This window comes from Cupressus sempervirens, chromosome 9 (assembly GCF_028749045.1).
Source record: "Cupressus sempervirens isolate cs-2001-9-10 chromosome 9, ASM2874904v1, whole genome shotgun sequence".
Taxonomy (NCBI): Eukaryota; Viridiplantae; Streptophyta; class Pinopsida; order Cupressales; family Cupressaceae; genus Cupressus; species Cupressus sempervirens.
The window spans coordinates 513,175,411-513,194,612 of record NC_143126.1 but is presented as its reverse complement, the minus strand read 5'-3'; the positions used below and the strand labels follow the sequence as shown (position 1 = coordinate 513,194,612).

The following is a 19,202-nucleotide window of genomic DNA, read 5'->3' as shown; positions in this document are numbered from 1 at the left end:
GGGAGTCATGACAGAGTCCAAGCCAGTTCAAGAGTCAAGTTACCCTTTCCGAGTTAGGGTTGAGTTTGAGTTTGGGATCTTTGAATCATACACACACACCCACACACAGAGACACACTATTCTTCCTTAAGTTTTGCAAGATGTTTAAGAGAATGTTGCAGAACTTGCTTCTATAACACTAAAGTGTTCATATACTCTTAAGAGTTACGAGTAGTTTGTTTGTGTAAGGTGCCACTCTTGTTGCTTATTAGAATACTATAATGTTTCTTTAATTGTTATGGTTGGGCATACTTTTTCTAAATTATATGCTGCAGTGTTGCACACTATTCTGTCTTAGGAGCTGGATCGATGTCATTCAAGCTAGAGGGCAAGATGGTTTTTGACCGGATTTTCAGACTACGGACCACATTTTGACACATGGAGCTATTATTGAGGAGGCTTGATATTTTTCCTTGAAGGTCTACTATTGCTTTGTGGATTTTTGCAAAGCTTTTAATTGTGTTTCCAATGTGGCTCTTTTCTAGAGACTTTGCGACATTGGTATTTGTTGAGATTCTCTTGAAGGCTATCACGAGACTTTTATGAGATAGTTGTGGGTTATATTAGGACCCCTAGGGGGTGTTAGACTTTATCTGGAGCACCATCGAGGTGAAGCAAGGTTGCCCTCTTTTCCCTACCTTAGTTTTTATCTACATTGACGAGATCGAGGCTTTCCTTCAAGAACATTCACTTCCAAGGGATGGTTGGTCTTTCTACTAGGTCTTGATCCCTATTATGCTCTTGTGCACAATGTGGTCCTCTTGCCATCCTCTTCGAAGGGTTTGCAAATACTTCTTGATAGCTTTGTCTTTGTTTGTGATTCATAGCAGCTGGTTGTTAATTTGGCGAAGAATCCGGTGATGGTTTTCAATAGCTTAAAGACCTCTCATCTCCACTTATTTTTCTAGGGCGCGGAGGTTCAACTTTCTTCTTCATACACATATATGGTGGTCAAGTTTTCTCTACCTCACTTTAGATTGAGACTTGCTATGCAACCTCTCATCAACAAATGGTATGGTTCCCTAGCCCTCGTGGAGAGACAATGTTTCTAACATTACTTCCAGGACACCATGTCCAAGATGACTTTGTTGGACACCTTGATCAGACTAATAGTGCTTTATGGGTTTGTTTTTTGGGGTTCCTTGCTATTTGTGGTAGACTAGGTCTTAGTGGAGTGGGTCCAAACCCCTACTCTTAGGTGCACCATCAGATGCAATCAGTCTACTCCTCACAGTATTATCTTGTTTGGGTTTGGGGCTCATCCTTTCAGATTTGGTACCATCTTTGACCTAGTTTGGTTTTTATATTGTCTTTGGTGCTTCATAGAATCGTCTGAGAGACATCACAAATATTCTTACTTGGCCCACCACTCCTTAGAGGCAATTGCGACTGCTGACCCCTCTCGTCAGGCCTGATGCTGGTTTGCTCAGGTTTTTTCCCTTCTGGGTTTGATTGGGATTGAGATTAACTGTCTTAACCCTTTTCAGTACTCTTTGAATGCTCCCACTCCTCTCCTATTGTCTTTGGAAGAGCTGAATATGCCTATCAAGATGGACATTCACAAATAAAATATCCTTACTACTTGGGTCAACCCCATGGGGTCTTCGTCCAAGGATGGCTTTCTATGTAGAGCAGTTTATTGATATATAGGATTTGATCATTGTGTGTCCTCTATACTTTTCTCATCGTTGGTCACATGCACGCAACATCTCCATGGGCTCTTTTAGGGTGGGTTCATATCGGCTTCGCATCGAGATGAACCATCAGATTGATAGTGAGGACTGTATCTACCAATTCTATGATATGGGGGAGGTTGAAACTGAGACACGTCATTTTCCAGTACCCCATCTCTATGAGGTCATAGGGAGATTCTATTGCTTATTTACAGAGACTCGATCTCTCCCCTCTTTCAAATACATTGATCAATGGTGTCTTGTGCTTTATCTTTAGGAGGTCATGATACTTTGGGACCACACCCTATAACATTAGACTCCTTCAAGACAACAACCCGACTGACTCATCACCTCCTTCATGTTGGTCCCCCCATCTTGACATGTCAGGCCCGTGAGGCCTCACAAATGTTACATGTAACATAACCTTCTTTTAGTGGTCCCCAAAAATGGCTCATAGCTTCCTCTTGCTACAGAGCGAATTCTTTGGTTCTGGATTTCTTGTCGCCTGCTTGGGTAGCTAGCTTGTTTACTTTTGCTTCTTGTTTTGGGTTTTCTTGTTCTGTTTCCCCAGGAACCATTTCATGTTCCCATTGTTGGTTGTCCTTCTGCTGTTCTTTTGTAGTCCCTTGGACTCTCGTTGTGGTCTTTTGTTGGACATTAATAAATTTATCTTGTCTTAATGGTCATCTTAGTATTTAGTTTCTATTTCCAGTCTTAGCCACTGATTGTTTTGTTTAAAAATTGTCTTTGTAAATCTATATAAGGAGACCATCTTTATTTGTAATTACTTGTTTTTGAAGAATGAAATATTTTAACATGGTATCAGAGTGGGTCGATGGGCTTGTTTAAGATTTGGCACTTTTTTTTAAAGAATTCCTAACCCATTTTGCACTGGATTTTATCCCAAATTTTCTAAATTGTTTTTTTATTAAAAAACAACTTTGCAAATTCATTGGCAGATTTGAATATTTTTCGCTGAAAATCATGAGCTTGGTTGAGGCTTTTGGCTGTGCAGTTTTCTTGTTTGAGCAAAAGTCTGCAAATTTCATGAGTTGCATGTACTTGCATGTGCATCTTGTGAGTTGCATGTTGTTTGCATTTTCAGTTTTACCACACGAAGTTAGGTGTTTTGACATGCAAAGGTTTCTTTGAGGGGTTTAATAATTTTTTTGCCTTCAAAGAAACATTTGGTGGGTTTAGATTTTGGTCCCTTAAAGAATTATTGACGGGTTTACTAATTTTGGTCCTACAAAATTAGTGCACAGATTTTTACTATTTTTTTTCTCCTTAAATAAACTCTGTTGGGTCTTCAAAATTTTTTCGCTAAAAAATTTATTGGAGGGTTTTATAATTTTGTCCATAAAAAAATTATTTCGGGTTTTTCGATTTTGTCCTAAAAAATCATTTTTGGGTTCTGTAATTTGTGAAGTTGCTTCTTTGTGTGAGATTTTATGTTAAGTGTTCTTGTTTTAGGGTTTTTACTATTTTGTTTTGAAAAAATAAAGATTTGGGATTTTGAGTTTGGCAATTTTTTCCTCAAAAATTGTGACTTTTTGTCATGGTTGCACAAGGACGGAGGTACTTGGGTATGACATTTTTTTAAATATAATTTTATATTTATAGAAAATCTGAAAATATGGGTCATGAAAATTGGTTTTCAAAACAAGAGCAATGATAAAGTTTGCAGACGTAATGTATTGTTTTCAGTTTCAGATTCGCAATATGTTGGTAATAATAATATATCCTAAATGGTTAGATGCACAACAAAAAGGGCAACCATTAAACATGAACAGCAAGATCATAAATCATATAACAATGACATATTAGCAAATAATAAAATTCTGACTTGAACAGTAATAAAGTTTACTATTAATCAGTATTGTACCAAAGTTTCAAACTGATTATCTATTGAATTAAGCTTGATAAACACCAAGATGATACATAAACAAAAAACTGAAACAAAAATAAGAAAACTTAATCATGGTCCTTGCAATGATGCTCTCCACTAAGTACCCAGTACATGGGTACATGTGCCAAGGACTTGGGTATGCCGTATGTGCACACACATTCTAGGGATGTGGGTATACATATCCATGCAACATATCATTTTGGAGTCTGTTTTGGGGTGTTCCGTTTATCTACAAAAGTTTGGAGGATTTGCTGACTCTCTAGTGCGTAATATGTGATTCCTTCTAAGGTGAGATGTGTTATATAGGGGCAATGAGTAGTTTCTTTGATTGACATAGGAGCAACACATAAATTCATTGATGAGATGGTAGTGACTAGAATAGGGCTGCAAATGGAAGAGCATTCCAGGTTTAAGGTAATGTTGGGTGATGGGTAAAACTTTCCTTTTGGTTGCAAAATTTCAAATCTAAGTATGCAGTTGAGTGATTATCATCTGCAAGAAGAGTTTTATGCTTTGTTACCTAGGGATGCTTTTCCATTGAAAATCCATAGATACCAGAAATGAAAATAGTTTCAGGGACTTGTGGACGACCGGAAACATTTCCAATCCATCCTCGGACAAGAAAGAAAATAAAAAATGGTTCCTGAAACTTGGGTACTGCCAACATAGGTATTGGAAACACTTGACCATCCCTAGTATGCTTGGGAACATCCAAGATGTCCAATGATTGTCCTTTTTTGCTGTTATCTAAACTAGGCTTTGATACCATGCTAAGTTTTGCTCAGAAATTTACGATAAACAACAATAATGAAGAACAAGATAGGTACAAACAACACAAGAAATTATCCTGGGAAAACTCTTTCACTTGAAGGGAAACACCCAGCCACATAACAAAAAAATCACTTTTATTGATAACGAAATGTTCAAGTACAAAACTTTTCACTTCATGATCTTACAATACACCAAGCAATCACATAAATACATTGCATTTAAACTTTTCATCTTCCACATGAAGTTCTCTTCAAATCCTAAATGCAAGACCCTTCATATTTCCAAGTATTCAACACTTCATATTTCCATACGTATACCTCTTTGCATGACGTATGACACGTCTTTTTATATAATATTATCTTAAATATTATCACAAATGTCTCTTTCAGCTGAAGATGATCATAACAGTCATAACAAACATATTTCTATTTAATAAAATCAGAGATTAAGATATCTATTGCAGCTACAATCTTCAACACATCTAGGTGTCCTCTGGCTGTTCTGGGGATGGCTAGCTGTGCCCAATTCTTTTTCAGTAAAATGCAAAATGCCCATGGGGGACATTTCCTAATGGGGATGGCCCCTTTTAGGACATGGATGTGTCCTTGAGTAACATAGGAATGAACTCTAACAAGGACTTTTTTGTATCATGCGCAATAAATACAGAAGGAAATTCATTATGTCATGGGTAGTGTAATTTATTATTTTTCACATTGTGGGATGTTCATATGAAGGGTACAAGGCACATTATAGGATGTTCATATGAAGGGTACGAGGCAAACTACATTGATCAACATAAGACAAATGGTTCAGTTTACCAGCATGAGTCTGATGCATGTTCTCTTACAACATATTTGTATCTAATGCATAAAAAAAGAGCTAAAATTGTCTTCTAAAAAAGAGGCATAATTGCCTTGTTAAAGATACTAATTACACAGACATCTTTGAATTCTAAAACTAAGATTTGAATTTCAAACCTTCTAGGCATCACATTACATTAAGTAAGACATCATGTTTGATTTTACGCTTCTTTCTTAGAGAATTATGGTCCATAGATGCATTGGTTGTTTTGTATACTTGAACTTGACTTCTGAACCTTTCTTTCCAAATTAATTGAAATATTGAATAAGTTGCTAATGTGTTGCTATTACTCGGTTTTCTCAGAGAGTTACTGACATGGCATTTTGTGGTGATCAAGTGGGCCTTTTAGCAAGGTGCATCTTTAGCCTACAAGAATACATACAAAATTCTCAACATTTCCACACTGTTGTATGTTCTTTGATGTGAAGGTTTATGCATATTCAGCTATGTTAAGACATACCTTTTTTTTCCTCCTTATCTTTCTACATTAATCTAATCAGAGAAGAATGGTTCAGCAGCTAAGTGGTTGTTTCTCTTCTATTTTTTACTTATCCATTTGAACATATAACCATTCTGGGTTTCTTGACAGTGCAAGCACAGATGGCTATGTTTTCATATGGAGCATTACAGAAACATTGGGAAAAGATAATGACCAAATAATGAGAGGGAAAATCTTGCTCTCTATACAATTACTGGGAGAGTGGGAAACAGTTCACCCACTTGTTTGCTGGCGTAACCAGGTCTAAATTACAGAACTTATCAAAAGAAATCTGTGACAAGGAATTGATGTGGGGCTGTCTTAACTTTTTCATGTGCAGTGCTACTGTTTCATGTTGGGGATAGTTTTGAAGTCCTCTATTACTTTCAATAAGGAATCTAGCTATGCTTATGCAGGATTTGGCAGTTGGCATCGACAAATATGTTCTAGCCTTAACAGCAGAGGAGTTGAAGCAGAATTTTGTATCTTCTGGTTTTGCATTTGACAATCCCATGAGATGTCATGTGGGAAATCTTATGAGGGGCGTTAAATTTGCTGGTGTTCATGACCTTGAAGTAACAGCTTTGGCAGTCATCTCTAGGTGTCCCACTTTGATTGCCTCATCATCTAGAGATGGCACGGTATGTATTGGTCAAATTTAATGGTCAATGAATTTTTTTCTAGAATGAAAGTATTCTAGCACATTCTCACTTAGTTGGATAGAGAGATGAGTTGAGGGGATTTCTTTGCTTAATTTACTGCATCATTGGAACACTTTTTTATCCTGATGTGTAAAAAATGTTTCACTTGATCTGTTTTGATTCTTCTACTCATCCAGATGAGAGATGCTAAGTAACTGTTTTCATAAGATTATGAGTAGATTCATGATCGACTGTTCATTACCATTTCTGCTCTTTCTCTGTTTTCATAAGTTTATGACTAGATTCATGATCAATGGATCATTATCATTTTCTGCTCGTTCTTTATTTCTCAACCCTGTCTACTTCACTTGCATTTCTAAATTCAGGTCTATAGCTCACCATGTGCTCAAGGTCCATGACCTTTTTCCTTACTCCCTACATGCTCTAACATTTATATGCCCCCTACCATTTGAAAGAAAGCCTATTTGAAATTCCTAAATCATCTTTAAGCTATACAATATCCTGTATGAGACAGCGACCACTTCTATTAGAGAACATAATCCATACATTAGTGGCTCAATGTATTGTTCTGACTTCAGAGAAGTAATGTGCTCAGATTTGAAGTGTGCGTTTTTGACATTTGTTGCATTATATAGTCCGGAAAGATGTTTATGACTCCTCTATCATGTTTTATGTTGTTAAACTGATCTAGCCAGTGAAGAATTAGAGGCGTCAAGGACTATAAAGGGTCCAAGGGTTTTGCCCGACAAATTTAATTTGAACAATGGATTGGTTCAATGCATTTATTAATTAGGTTAGTTCATTCTTAAGGAGTCTTTCTGAAACATCCTGGGCAAGTCTAGGTTGAATCTGGTTTTGTAAACTATCTGAACAAATTATTAATGAAGCTAATTCTAACTATAACATGGATTTAATATAACCTCGCCTGCTTTTTGATATCTGACAGAACAACAATGGTGGTTGATGGTATCTCTACTAAGAATTTTCTGACTTAATTTTCATTTTCTATGAATTCTCTCCATTAAAGAGCTTTGATAGGTTCTGGCTTGTATTTTTAAAATTCATCTAAGATGATGGCTTGCTTTATATCGATTCACTGGCAGAGCCCTTCACTGTTAATCCATCTTTGTTTTACATGGGCCTTGTTTAACAGGACAAAAATGTGCATATGACATTGTTTGTCTTCAAAAAATTATGATTTGCCTACATTGTTCTCATGAGGGAGCTTGGCCTTTGATTAAAATTTTCCTTTTATGTAGGGAATTTACAGCATACGCTTGGTGACTCTGCTTTTCACCATCCAAATCACAGATAGTTTTGAATCAATCTATCTTCATATATATGCTTTTCTACTTCTATTTTTCAGTTCATCTATTTTATCGTCTGTTGCTTTTGTTCTATTATATAGCAAGAGGGAGGTATGGTAAAGTTACTTGAATGTATGCCTATGGCACACACACACTAATATGTGTGAAGGTTTTCATGCTAGATATAATGGCTTTTTGATTGATTTCAACTCAGGTCAGAATATGGAGAGATCAGGAACCTGTTCCAGTTACCAGATTTGCACCATATGAAGGATTGCCTGTTGATTCGGTTTCATGCTTATCTCCATTTGAGAATGATCTGCATATGATCCTTACATCCGGGGTAATTGTCTTTCTTTTGGTTAATATCATTTCAAAGTAAGACATTTCACATATAGTTTTTTTTTTCTTTGATTGTCACATGGATATTTGAATATAGCTATGGGGAACTCTATCCATATTGAAGCGGTGATATGTCAAAATTGTTGAGGAGTAGCTCAGTGTGTTCAGTGTTCAAAATATTTTGTTTATTCTTATAGGTCTAGATTGTCATTTGTGAATCACTGCTTGTTTTGCGTTTCATTTGCATTGCTTCTTAGAATTCAAAATTGTATGCCAATTTGGTTTGAGTCTTCCATTTAGGGGAACATGGAGAAGACATGGTTCCCTTAAAATTACACATGATAAGTCTAGATTTATTTTTTGTTACCAGTGAAGCCTATTGTTAACAGTAAACAAATATGACATCTTGGAGCACCAAAAAGTAGCCCTTATTTTGCAGCAGCGCCTCTAATGGACCCAGAATTTTAATATGGATTGATTGAACATTTGAACCCTAATTATATTTGATACTGGGTATTTGTGTCATATGCTTAATGGACTAGTAAAAGCTTACATTACTATCTATTTTGATATATGATGTATATTTATATTGCAAAGAGAGAGTTCCCAATAAAAGCAAATAAGGAGTTGTGAACAAGAGTGCAGGAAGGTATTATTATTACAGAAGTTTGCACTCTTGTGGAGATATCAACTCAACAACCTTGTGAAGCATGGAAACAACCTTGAAGTGTGGGACCTTGTGCAATAGGGTTGAATCTCCATAGAAGGCCAACTTCTTTACTGATAAGGGTGCAAGTGTTGAACCAATTGAATACCTCAAATCTCACTTCTAAATCTACTCTAACCACTTGCAGACGAAAAGAGAAGATGGAAACACATGAAAATAAAAGGAGCTGATGCACCAATATAAGAACTTGTTTCTCCTTGCCTAGTATTGTTTGGAACATCAATGAAAGACACTAAAGCTTAGACAATTTCCTACTTTTATCAGTCTCCAAGTCTCACACAAAGGTTAGAATGTATGAAACATTGAAAGAAAAGGGAAGACTTAACAATACAATATCCATGGGCATAATTAACACAATCATAGAGTCTGCAAATAGAGAAATGAGCATTCAAATACAAGGGCAAGATTGTTTGCTCAAGATATTAAAAATGAGCAAATAGGCAAAATAATGACTTTCCTTAATGAATAGGCTAGGCAAATTTAAAGTTACAGAACATGAATTCTGTAAGAGAAAAGAGGGGAGAACAAGGAGAACCAACAAAAATATGTTACAGAATCACCTATATGCATCAAGCATAACTCAGATTTGAGGTTTGAGCACAAAACCACAAGTCAACTTATAGTTGTAGAATGATTGGTTAGACAAGTCAGATTGTAGATCTGATATTTAGCATGTAGATTGATCTTCTAGAAGGAGAAAATCTGCATCAAGAATGTTTCTGTAGTGGAGGAGGATGAGAAGCCTGTGAAATCAGGGTGGCTCTTAGATTTGATAGGGTGTCTGATTGTTCTTTGACAACACAGAAAGGTCATTTGCAAGCCATAGAATAGCATGGGACACATGAGGATGCATGTACAAGGTTCGCAGAGAGTAACTGTGTCATTCTTGTCGATAGATTCAATCAAAAAAGTTGTTGGAGTAGCTATGCATTGAATGTTTCTCTCATTTCTAGGTTGTTACTGACTAGCCATCAAAATTTCAAAATGGGCCGCAAGTTTGAATGTTGACCAACGATCTTACAATGGCATGACAATGAATGGCCAAGATGGGCCCAAAAGTCTTCATGACTTGATTTTAAAACATGGCCATTGATTTTCCATCCAACAATGCAATGCTGTCCTGCAAGACCAAGATGTGACCCACCACATAGAGCATGGGGGCACATGTAAGATTCCCTTATTAATTCTGCCTGAGAACTCAGATTGGGCTGACATTCTGGCAATCACTTTATGTAAGCAACTGAAATCTATTTATTAAGATCTTATGGGTTTTGCATATCTTCATTTATGTTCATGGATGATAACAATATCAATCAAGGAACTGAAACAAAGCTAGCAGGATATAAAATCAAAATGGGAGCACGCGCTTGTCACACTTGATTCCTTACCTTTACAGAGTGCTTATATTTTATTTGCATCTACAGATAGACTCAACTCTCCTACATAGAAGGAAATGTACAAACATAAAGAATGGAAATATTGATATTCCAAAGACAAGCATATGCAACTCAAGCCAGAGCTACCAAGGTTTTGCATCCCGAGAGAGAGCCAAATTGAACTACTGGCCATTGCTAGATTATATATGAACTGTGTCAGAGAGAATCACCCACAATCTATGTCACAAGGTTCGCCGCACTTCTGGCTTGAAGTTCGAAATTCAGCGAACATCTTAAAGCAGTAGAAAATTCGTCAAAAATGCGTATCAAATTCGCATGGCAATCGGGTCGTTTTTTCACCAAGTATTTTCCTAAAGCGTTTCCTTAGGTTTTTCAATCTGCTGGTTCAATGGAGGGTTAACCTACCAATAAAAAGAAGCTTGAAGCCGTAGCTTGTTCAGTCGCTGAAACTAGCAACTAGGGCAAAAAAAAATTGCAGCAATTGTTCTTTTTTCAACACGTTTTCCCATCTGCGTCGTGAAAGGAGTGAGTTCAAGCATCAAATTCATCAATCCGTTGGTAACGTTTCACGTCGCTTCATCCTGCATAGTAGCATCGATTCTGTTCAAGTCTTTAAGAGATTTAATCGAAGTCTATAAAAACTAAGTAATTTTAAGTTTTACGATAGGAAATTAAAAATCAATAAAAAACTTAGTAATTTTAAGTTTAACGATAGTGAATTAAAAATCAAATATTATTAATTTTTAGTTTTACGATAGTGAATTAAGAGTATATAAAATTTAAAAATATAAATATTTTATTAGTTTTTTTGACTTATAAAAGTTACGAATATTTTTAAGTTTATTACAAATCATTTATATTAAATAAATTATTTATAAAGTTTTAAGAGTTATGAATTGTGTTTCTTTACATAGAATGATTTCTTATGGTTTATATTTTATAAATGTTAATCTATTTGATATTTTTATAGATATATTATTTATATTTTTAAAATATTAAATTTATATAAGGCGAATTTAATGTCGAATTTTTTTCGAATTTTTGCCCTTGTCGAACTTCATCCGAATTTTATAGTTGACGAATTCGAACTCGAACTCGAACCTTGTGACTTAGCCCACAATAATCCTAGTGAATCCTGCTATGGAGTAGGAATCAAACCATAGCTTCAAAAATGGGAACCAAACATGAAGTGGTTAATCAAAGAAGATCCAGGTTAATGAAAGAGCACTGCCACAATGCACTTAGTCTTGCATTTGTGTAGCCCAATGCTCAGGTAATTTACACAACTATAGAATTTACAATGAATGGCTTCAGTTACAATGCTTCATGGGATCAATGCAAATAGGCTACAATAATGTCATGAAATCTCTAGGACCAATCACAAGCTTGTGCCAACATTAAATTTTAAAACTTTTTTTAAGGTTCTCATAATAGTTTCCACTGCTGATGATATAGTCAGCCTTCACCTTCTAGCCACCACTTAGTTATTAGTTCGGTCTTAATAAACTTCCCATGTTAATACATTCTTCCTTGATAATGCGTACCGCACATAAATATTGGACCCCTTGATAAACACAATACTTGGTAATGGTTTAGCGCATTGGATATTGAATTTGGGATCCACCAAGTTTGAATCTAATAAGTTATACAGAATAACCTTTACTCACCAGTCTTTTATAATATAAGGTGTGATATTATAATATTTTCCTTAATTTTGTACCTGTACTAACAAGAGTTTGGCCCCATCAAAATGCAATATAATAAACAAAGGATTATTTGCGCTTAACTCGAATGATTAGGATGCATACAACCAAACCAAAAGGATTATAAAATTCAGAATATAAACTCTCACCGTCAATGTATCAAATGCTCATATTTTTTCTTTGGCATTAGATTTTCAGAATTAATAACCTTAATCCCAAATAGAAAATATCTTAATTTCTAGAACAGATTTCAATTCTTACAAATCTGGAACAAGTGTGAATTCCGTCATGAATGCACTCACAGGATGGACCAAGTTTTTTTTGATCAATTTTCGAGGGTTTTCATTTCCAGAAATCTAGCTAATGTTAATGCAGCAGACAAATTCCTCAAATCAAAATAACACCTGAACATAACAAATGAATGAAAAACCCCTCCATTTATAACAATTAAGAGAAGCTTCTAGAATTTCTTTATGAAGTCGCTTCTCAAACAAGTTGAGAATTAAGTGATTTCATAGTGTAACTTTATTTTTTCAAGTCACTTATTTATTAAATCAATTAAATAAAGTCATCCATTTTAATATTTAATTTATTTGGATAACTTCAAAATAATTCATTTAATCAATTATTTTGCTAAAATTGGGGACATTACAGTCCTCCCTTCATTGAGTATGCTTGTCCCTAGCAATTCACACCTGCATGCTAAAAACCAATGCCTAGATCCCATATCAACCTCCAAAATACTATTTTGCCAGCTAGTGTCAAATGATGGTGGGAGCTCAACATTTTGCCAGCCTCTTTTAGGGTAAGGATGATACAAATCCCTCCCACTGGCTCCTCGAAACATAACTATCCATGGGAATGTTCCACTTGGATCCCACAAGCAAAAGGGCCATCCACATTTCCTATTATTTATAATGTTGTGTTGCTCCAAACTGATTACAAATGGAATGGTCAACTGCCATAATGCTGCCTCTTTAATCAATATCCCAAAATGGTGACCATATGGGAGAAGAAAACAACTAGTCTAACTAGATCTGACCCCTTCCTAAGTAGGAAGCCAACTATTTATCCTACTTTTATGAAACCGTCTCTCCTTCTGGGTACATACTTTCGAGAGCTATAGCAAGAGGTGCAATCTGTTGAAAGTAATTTGTCTTTCCTGTTAAAGTCTTAACCTTCAAGGCTGCAAGTTGTATAATTATGTGGCCCCTTCTCCACAACTGATTTACAATGTCATGGCTGCAAATTGAATCTCCCTGTATTAACTCTCCGATAAAGTTCATCGATGAATCCTATAACCTGATTTTCAGCTTCATAAAGTGCCACTAAGGTAGCCTCAAGGGTGTCCTTACTATTTGAGTGACTGAAGGTATGGGTGTCTACTTTTTCTTCCTTATTTATCAATGCCTTTGAATTAATATCTACAAGATCAAGGAGATGATCTTAATCTGAAAGAAGATTTAAATACTCTGTTTTCATTGTTTTCATCCCTTAATTACTTGCAAATGTGAGAATTCCTCTTTGAGCCCCTTTTGTCTCCTATTTAGTCGTTCCTTCCAAAGGTGCTTTTCAATCATCCCATATATATCATCAAAATAATGTTAAAGCTGCAGCAATTTTATTTTCAGAAACTTTCACTAAATTCTCCAAAACATGTGAGCTAGCACGTGTGTGAGAGAAATCAGATTCACATGATTGTCCTTTATTACACATCCATGCTATTAATGCCATCTTTCATGCCCATTTGTGTAGGTGAAGTGAGGACATTACTATGGTCAAAAGTAGATCCAGCCAAACAAGGACCCACAGCATATGTAGGGACCAATTCACTTGGACGAACATAAGCATTGACACTCACATAAGATGTGGAGCATCGTCATTGGCTGATTGGACAACTTCTTCATGTGGCCTATCAACCATTTTCTCCACGTCACCCACTAACAGACTCTTGCACTTCTTTGTAGATGCCTCATATTCTTTGTAAAATTGATATGAATGCATGGCTAAGCTTGCTGCTATGTCTTGATTATTATGCATCTCTTCATATACGAAGATTCATGCACTTCATTGGAGACATCCTGAGACTCAAATATACTCCTTCCTTGAGTTAAGTAATCTTCAAATTTTGTAGCCACATTTGTTTGGATGTTCCCAACACTACTTGGCTACAATAGTTCCCTTTCCATATTAACTCCACACGTGTGATTAATTGATCGATGTTCTTGAAAAGCGAAACAGATCTGTTCTTTCCTCATCTCATCTTATTCTTGCTCTTTTCTGGATACCCAGTATCTTGTGTAGTAAATTTCTCTTGATTCGTCGTGTGATGTCCCCTTTTCTAACCCTTTATTTTTTGATGCATTGTTAGCTCTTTCTGCCATTGTCCTGTGAGCTAACCAGGTTGTTACACTGATCAGTGTGGGTTTTGGCCTAGGCACTCCATATTGTAGGCTGGTCGGAGTTGTTTCGACAGGGTTTCCAAGTACTTAGTATTTTTCATGCTATTTTTAGTATCTTTCATGCTATTTTTGAGGCCAAAATTGATCCAAATCCCCAAAGGATGGGGAGCCGCCGAGGATAATCTGCTTTTGTCTTGGTCTGCAAAGTAACAGAGCAGGCCTCCATTTACATAAATATTATTGATTTGGCTAATATTTAAGCACGGGAAAAAGATTATGACCCTGTGGATATCTCCAAGCGGGTAACGTGAGGACATCATGCTCTTCATTACCTTCTCCATCCATGAATTGCTAACTCATTACTGGCGTGTCATATGAAATGAGCATCCCACCCCAAATTTAATATATGTATATACTCCTATGTTGTCATCTGATGAACAGAGAAGGGGGATTACCCATGAAGAGAATCTTGTGTCCGAAAAGAATGAAGCCAAGAATTTACTCCCCTCTAAAGAAAGAGCTTTCCCCCAGTTGAACGAAAATGAAAGCACTGCAAATGAAATAATTTGTCGAAACTTAGGAATATAGAGTAATGTAAAGGTGGAAAAAACCATGATAGAGCCAACACGTTCGAATGTTATGCATACAAAATGACCCACCAAAGAATAGTAGATGGGATAGACTCATTTTTTGTTCGACTCAAGGTATGAGGCAGGTTAGCAAGAATTGAACCTGGAGATCCATTTTAAGTACAAAGATGGTCAAAGTATTGGGCAACATTCTCAAAAGTAAGTTAAGCTAAAGTACATTTAAAACTTCCTTACACTATTGAGATGAATTAATATATCTAGCCATATATAAATGCTTATGGAAATAAATTATGATAAATATATTAATAATTATATGGAATAGTGAAATAGAATTAATTCATGATGAATTAATTATAGAATCAAATTTTTAATGTTCTTATAGTTAAAATATAATAATATTATTATTTGTGTTAGCCCCAAATTTGTCTTGCTGACTATAGATATTGATACCCAGAATCTCGCTAAATCGAAGTTTAACTTGAACCTAGTACCCATTTATTTCAACTTCTACTTCAAGCCGGTATCTTTCGCACAAATACTGAATCCTTCTTTCTCATGTCCCCATCAGTCCAATGGATCCCATGCAAAGGAGTTGAAGTTGAAGCAAGAAAAGGTAGTTTCAACTTCAACTTCATCTCTTTTATTTCTAACAATTACACTTGTTTTCTTCTTGCGGGGATTTAGTTAAACAAGGCATGTACGTTTTACTTAAAGGAGGCCCCACTTCCTTGCCATGTGTCGAAGATGTAAAAGGCAATAAATGTGACAGTTAAGTGGCATGTGTCAAGTACCAATTATTTATGGGAAAGTAAAAGTAATGATTATCTGGCATCATTAAAATGAGTCGCATGTTGATGTGATGGAGACGAGCATTGATAAATGGCTGGAAAGTCTTGTCAAATAAATTCACACACCGACATTAATGATTTCGCAAACTCCACATTTGTCCTTGATTTTCCAAAATCTCGTGCTTTAAAATCCTTCCTTTTCTGGTTTAATTGCCTATCTTGCTATGTCGGATCCCAAAACATTAAGCTGGTAAGAACAAAACTGGAAGTGCTTGACTTAGCAGAAACCAGTGAGTGCACATTTTGGTTTCCTCTATATATTTTGGTTTCTTGCTCCTGTTTCTCTGGATTAAAGTTTTCTTTTTAAGCATTTAAGTTTCTGATTCCTTGTCAAGGCAACCATGACTCTTTTTCGACCTAAGCTCCCTAAACTTGAGAAACTCTATTTATTAAGCTCTCTGTCTAAGATATGGGATACTTTCGTAGTCAATGTAGGCCTAACTCAACTAGTAGAGAGAGTAAAGAATGCACTGTTACCAATTTAGCATACCTCCTAAATTGCTATGTTATGATTTCTTTTATACTGAGCTAGGTGTTTTAAGTTGCTCAGCATATGTATTATGAAATGGATGTAGAAAGTAAAGTACAAAGATCAATAAACAAGAATAATTGATCATTTTTATTCGAGATACAAGTACCAAAATAATACATTTTATTGAGATATTCAAAACTATTTTGATAAGGTACAAAGTGTTCAAAATTTAAACAGTACTTAATATAATATATTCAGTTACCACGCAAGCATTCTCAGCTCCTAACATAATATTTGAATAAACACATTGTATAAATAGAAAAGTACTGATAAGATAAAGGGAAAGGCCTCCATTGCCTGAATGGAAGGATCGTTGTTTTGAATGTTAAAGGTTTGAGCCCACATCTCCATCTGGGAATATTCCTGCAAAAAATGTAAAAAAAAGAGGAAGGTTAGTTCATATGAATTGAGCAATGGAAATCTTTCCAATTATCTCTACACTACTCGGTGTTCCTACAACATGGTTATTTAGATAACTACATTAAAAGATTTGAAGGCAAGATAGATATCTAAAAGCAAAGTAGTTTTTATGCTAATAAATTTGTTTTATGTGCAGATATAGGTATGAAGTTTGAGGTTGTTGAAGGATCTTGCATAAATTACATGCATGAAGCCTTTCGATTGAATCATGTAGAGGCCAAGATTGAAGGACTGAGGAGACTATTGAAGGGACACACATAACTTACAAGTGTGAAACCTTCTAGTCAAACCATGTAGAGGCGAAGACTAAAGACATGGGGAGACTATTGAAGGGGCATACGTAAATTACAAGTATGGGACCTTCTAGTTGAACCATAGTAGAAAGTTAAAGACATGAGGAGATTGTCAAAGGGACATATATATGTTACTGGTATGAAACCTTTTAGTTGAATCATGGAGGAATTGGAAGTATACAAGTACACAGTCAGGGATAAAATTTTCAAGCATGTACAGAAGGAAGTAAAAATTTATCAACAAACAGAGATTTTATTGAAAAGATCTAGATATGTGATGAAACTGAATAAAGCTACAGCAAGCAACAATAAGACTTATATTTTTTATTGGTTGGAAAGAAATCATTTTTTAACAGTCTGAACTCTCATATGCCGGATAATAAACTGGGACAGTGATTAATGTTTCCTCATTACTGCCACAAATATTTCAGATATACATGATTAAAATCTGAAATAACGTTGAAGACTGCAATAAGGGTATGCACAGAAAATAAATATTATGTTACACAATTTGGGACAGATTTCATGGGTAAGATTGTTATTTATATAGAAATTCCTTCTTTCATAGTCAAGGTATGTGACTCATTCAAACAATGCTGGAGTGAGTCTTCAATCAATTAGAATAATGGAGTCACAACAATAAAAAAGGGAAAATAAGCCACAAAATAGCAGCAAGTATCTTAGAACAGAGAGTATTATAAAAAAAATCAGTTCAGAATCTATGAAAACTAATGCTAGTTCATTCAGCAGGACAGTACTTTGACATAGGAGATACAAAACTTGCTTTTGAAGGAGATGATAATATAAATGATGATACAGGTTCAAGGTTGTCAGAAGGTTTTGAAAGTGCTATTAATGTAGCAAATTCTGCTGGACATGGTGATGCTGATAAAACTTTGGATATGTAAACAAGTGCAGCAAGATAGTAAATTTTGCACAAAACATACAAAGAAGTCTCTTTCAGTGACAATATAGGAAATACAATCTATCAGAATTTGTTTACACTAGAATGAAAATAAGCAAAGCATTTTTTTTAACCACCAAACCATCATATACAGCAGATAAAGAAGAGCCATCTCCAAAAAAATGTTAAGACCCTGCTCCAATCATGAAAAGATATCATAGTAATGGCTAAATCCTCAAGAAAAACACAAAATGCAACTTTGGCAAGTTTAATACCTCCAGAACTTGTGCCATGAGAAGGAAAATCGCCCAGAAAATGACATCAACAGCAAGGAAATAATCCTCAACAGTGTAACCAGTCATGGCTAAGAAAGAAACCCAGATTGTAACTCTAGCACCAAGAAAATTGCAGAGCAAGGTGAATGGAATCTGTGCCATCATCAGCAAAGTATCTCATAGCATCAAAGCAAGCCATAAACCCATGAACATGAAATGGAGTTACGGCATGGAGGAATAAACTCATGGCGTCCATAACCAGTAGATAAACTCATAAAAAAGCAAGCCATAAACCAGTAAGTCAAAAGAATCATGAAATGAAGTCACGACAGTAATACCCTGCAGCTCATGCACTTACAAATGCCATTAACCCACGGCTAGTAGTGAATGTCGAGAACAGCAAAAAACGTTTGAACCCTAGCCACTGCAAGAAGAATAGAAATCAACAGCAGAGCCATCAAATGGAGGAACCCATGACTGAATACTAGACGTCCAACAACGACAAGGAGGAGAAAAAAACGTGAAACACTGCAGATATGGCAGCTAGGGTTTCAACCCTATTCTTTTCTCCCATCTTCTCAATTCAAAATGTTGAGAATGATTATGTTTTTACCTTTTGATAGCCCCTTCACCACATTGCATAATATTTCGGGTACATGGTAAAAGCTTTTTTGTGTTAAAACTATAAAGCATTTTTATAAATGTTTATACATATCAAATGAAGTTTTATATTTATCTTTTGATATATATAAAAATTATAAAAATGTTTTATTAAGCCGTGAGGCTTTCTACAATGGCAGCAATCTTCAATGTAAACATTTTTCATTTTGAAAAAAAATTGACGTTCATTTACATGTCAGGAAAACAAAATAGAAATAGACTAAATATTATTATAATTAAAATCGTGAAAATTGCAGAGAGGAAATGGAAGTAAAAATGAGGCAGATCAAGAGTCTTGAATCATTTCCTCACACCTCTTAGGCTCGAATAAATATGCGATGATGAAAATTATGGGATTATGAAAATAGTTGCCCCGAGAAGGATATCCCTCGGCTTATTTTATATATAT

At 35.5% G+C, this 19,202-nt stretch overlaps 1 protein-coding gene across 6 annotated transcripts in view; it reads left to right on the top strand.

Annotated features, from left to right (window-relative positions):
• The window catches only part of LOC149539611 (varicose-related protein-like), a 195,239-nt gene that overhangs the window by 71,455 nt on the left and 104,582 nt on the right, over nucleotides 1–19,202 (top strand). For all 6 annotated transcript variants that reach the window (XM_089800837.1, XM_089800840.1, XM_089800839.1 and 3 more), the window contains exons 3-6: nucleotides 5,557–5,606; nucleotides 5,843–5,993; nucleotides 6,148–6,372; nucleotides 7,915–8,043. In XM_089800837.1, coding sequence (XP_089656963.1) covers nucleotides 5,557–5,606; nucleotides 5,843–5,993; nucleotides 6,148–6,372; nucleotides 7,915–8,043 — 555 coding nt within the window. The remainder of the gene's footprint in view (nucleotides 1–5,556; nucleotides 5,607–5,842; nucleotides 5,994–6,147; nucleotides 6,373–7,914; nucleotides 8,044–19,202) is intronic.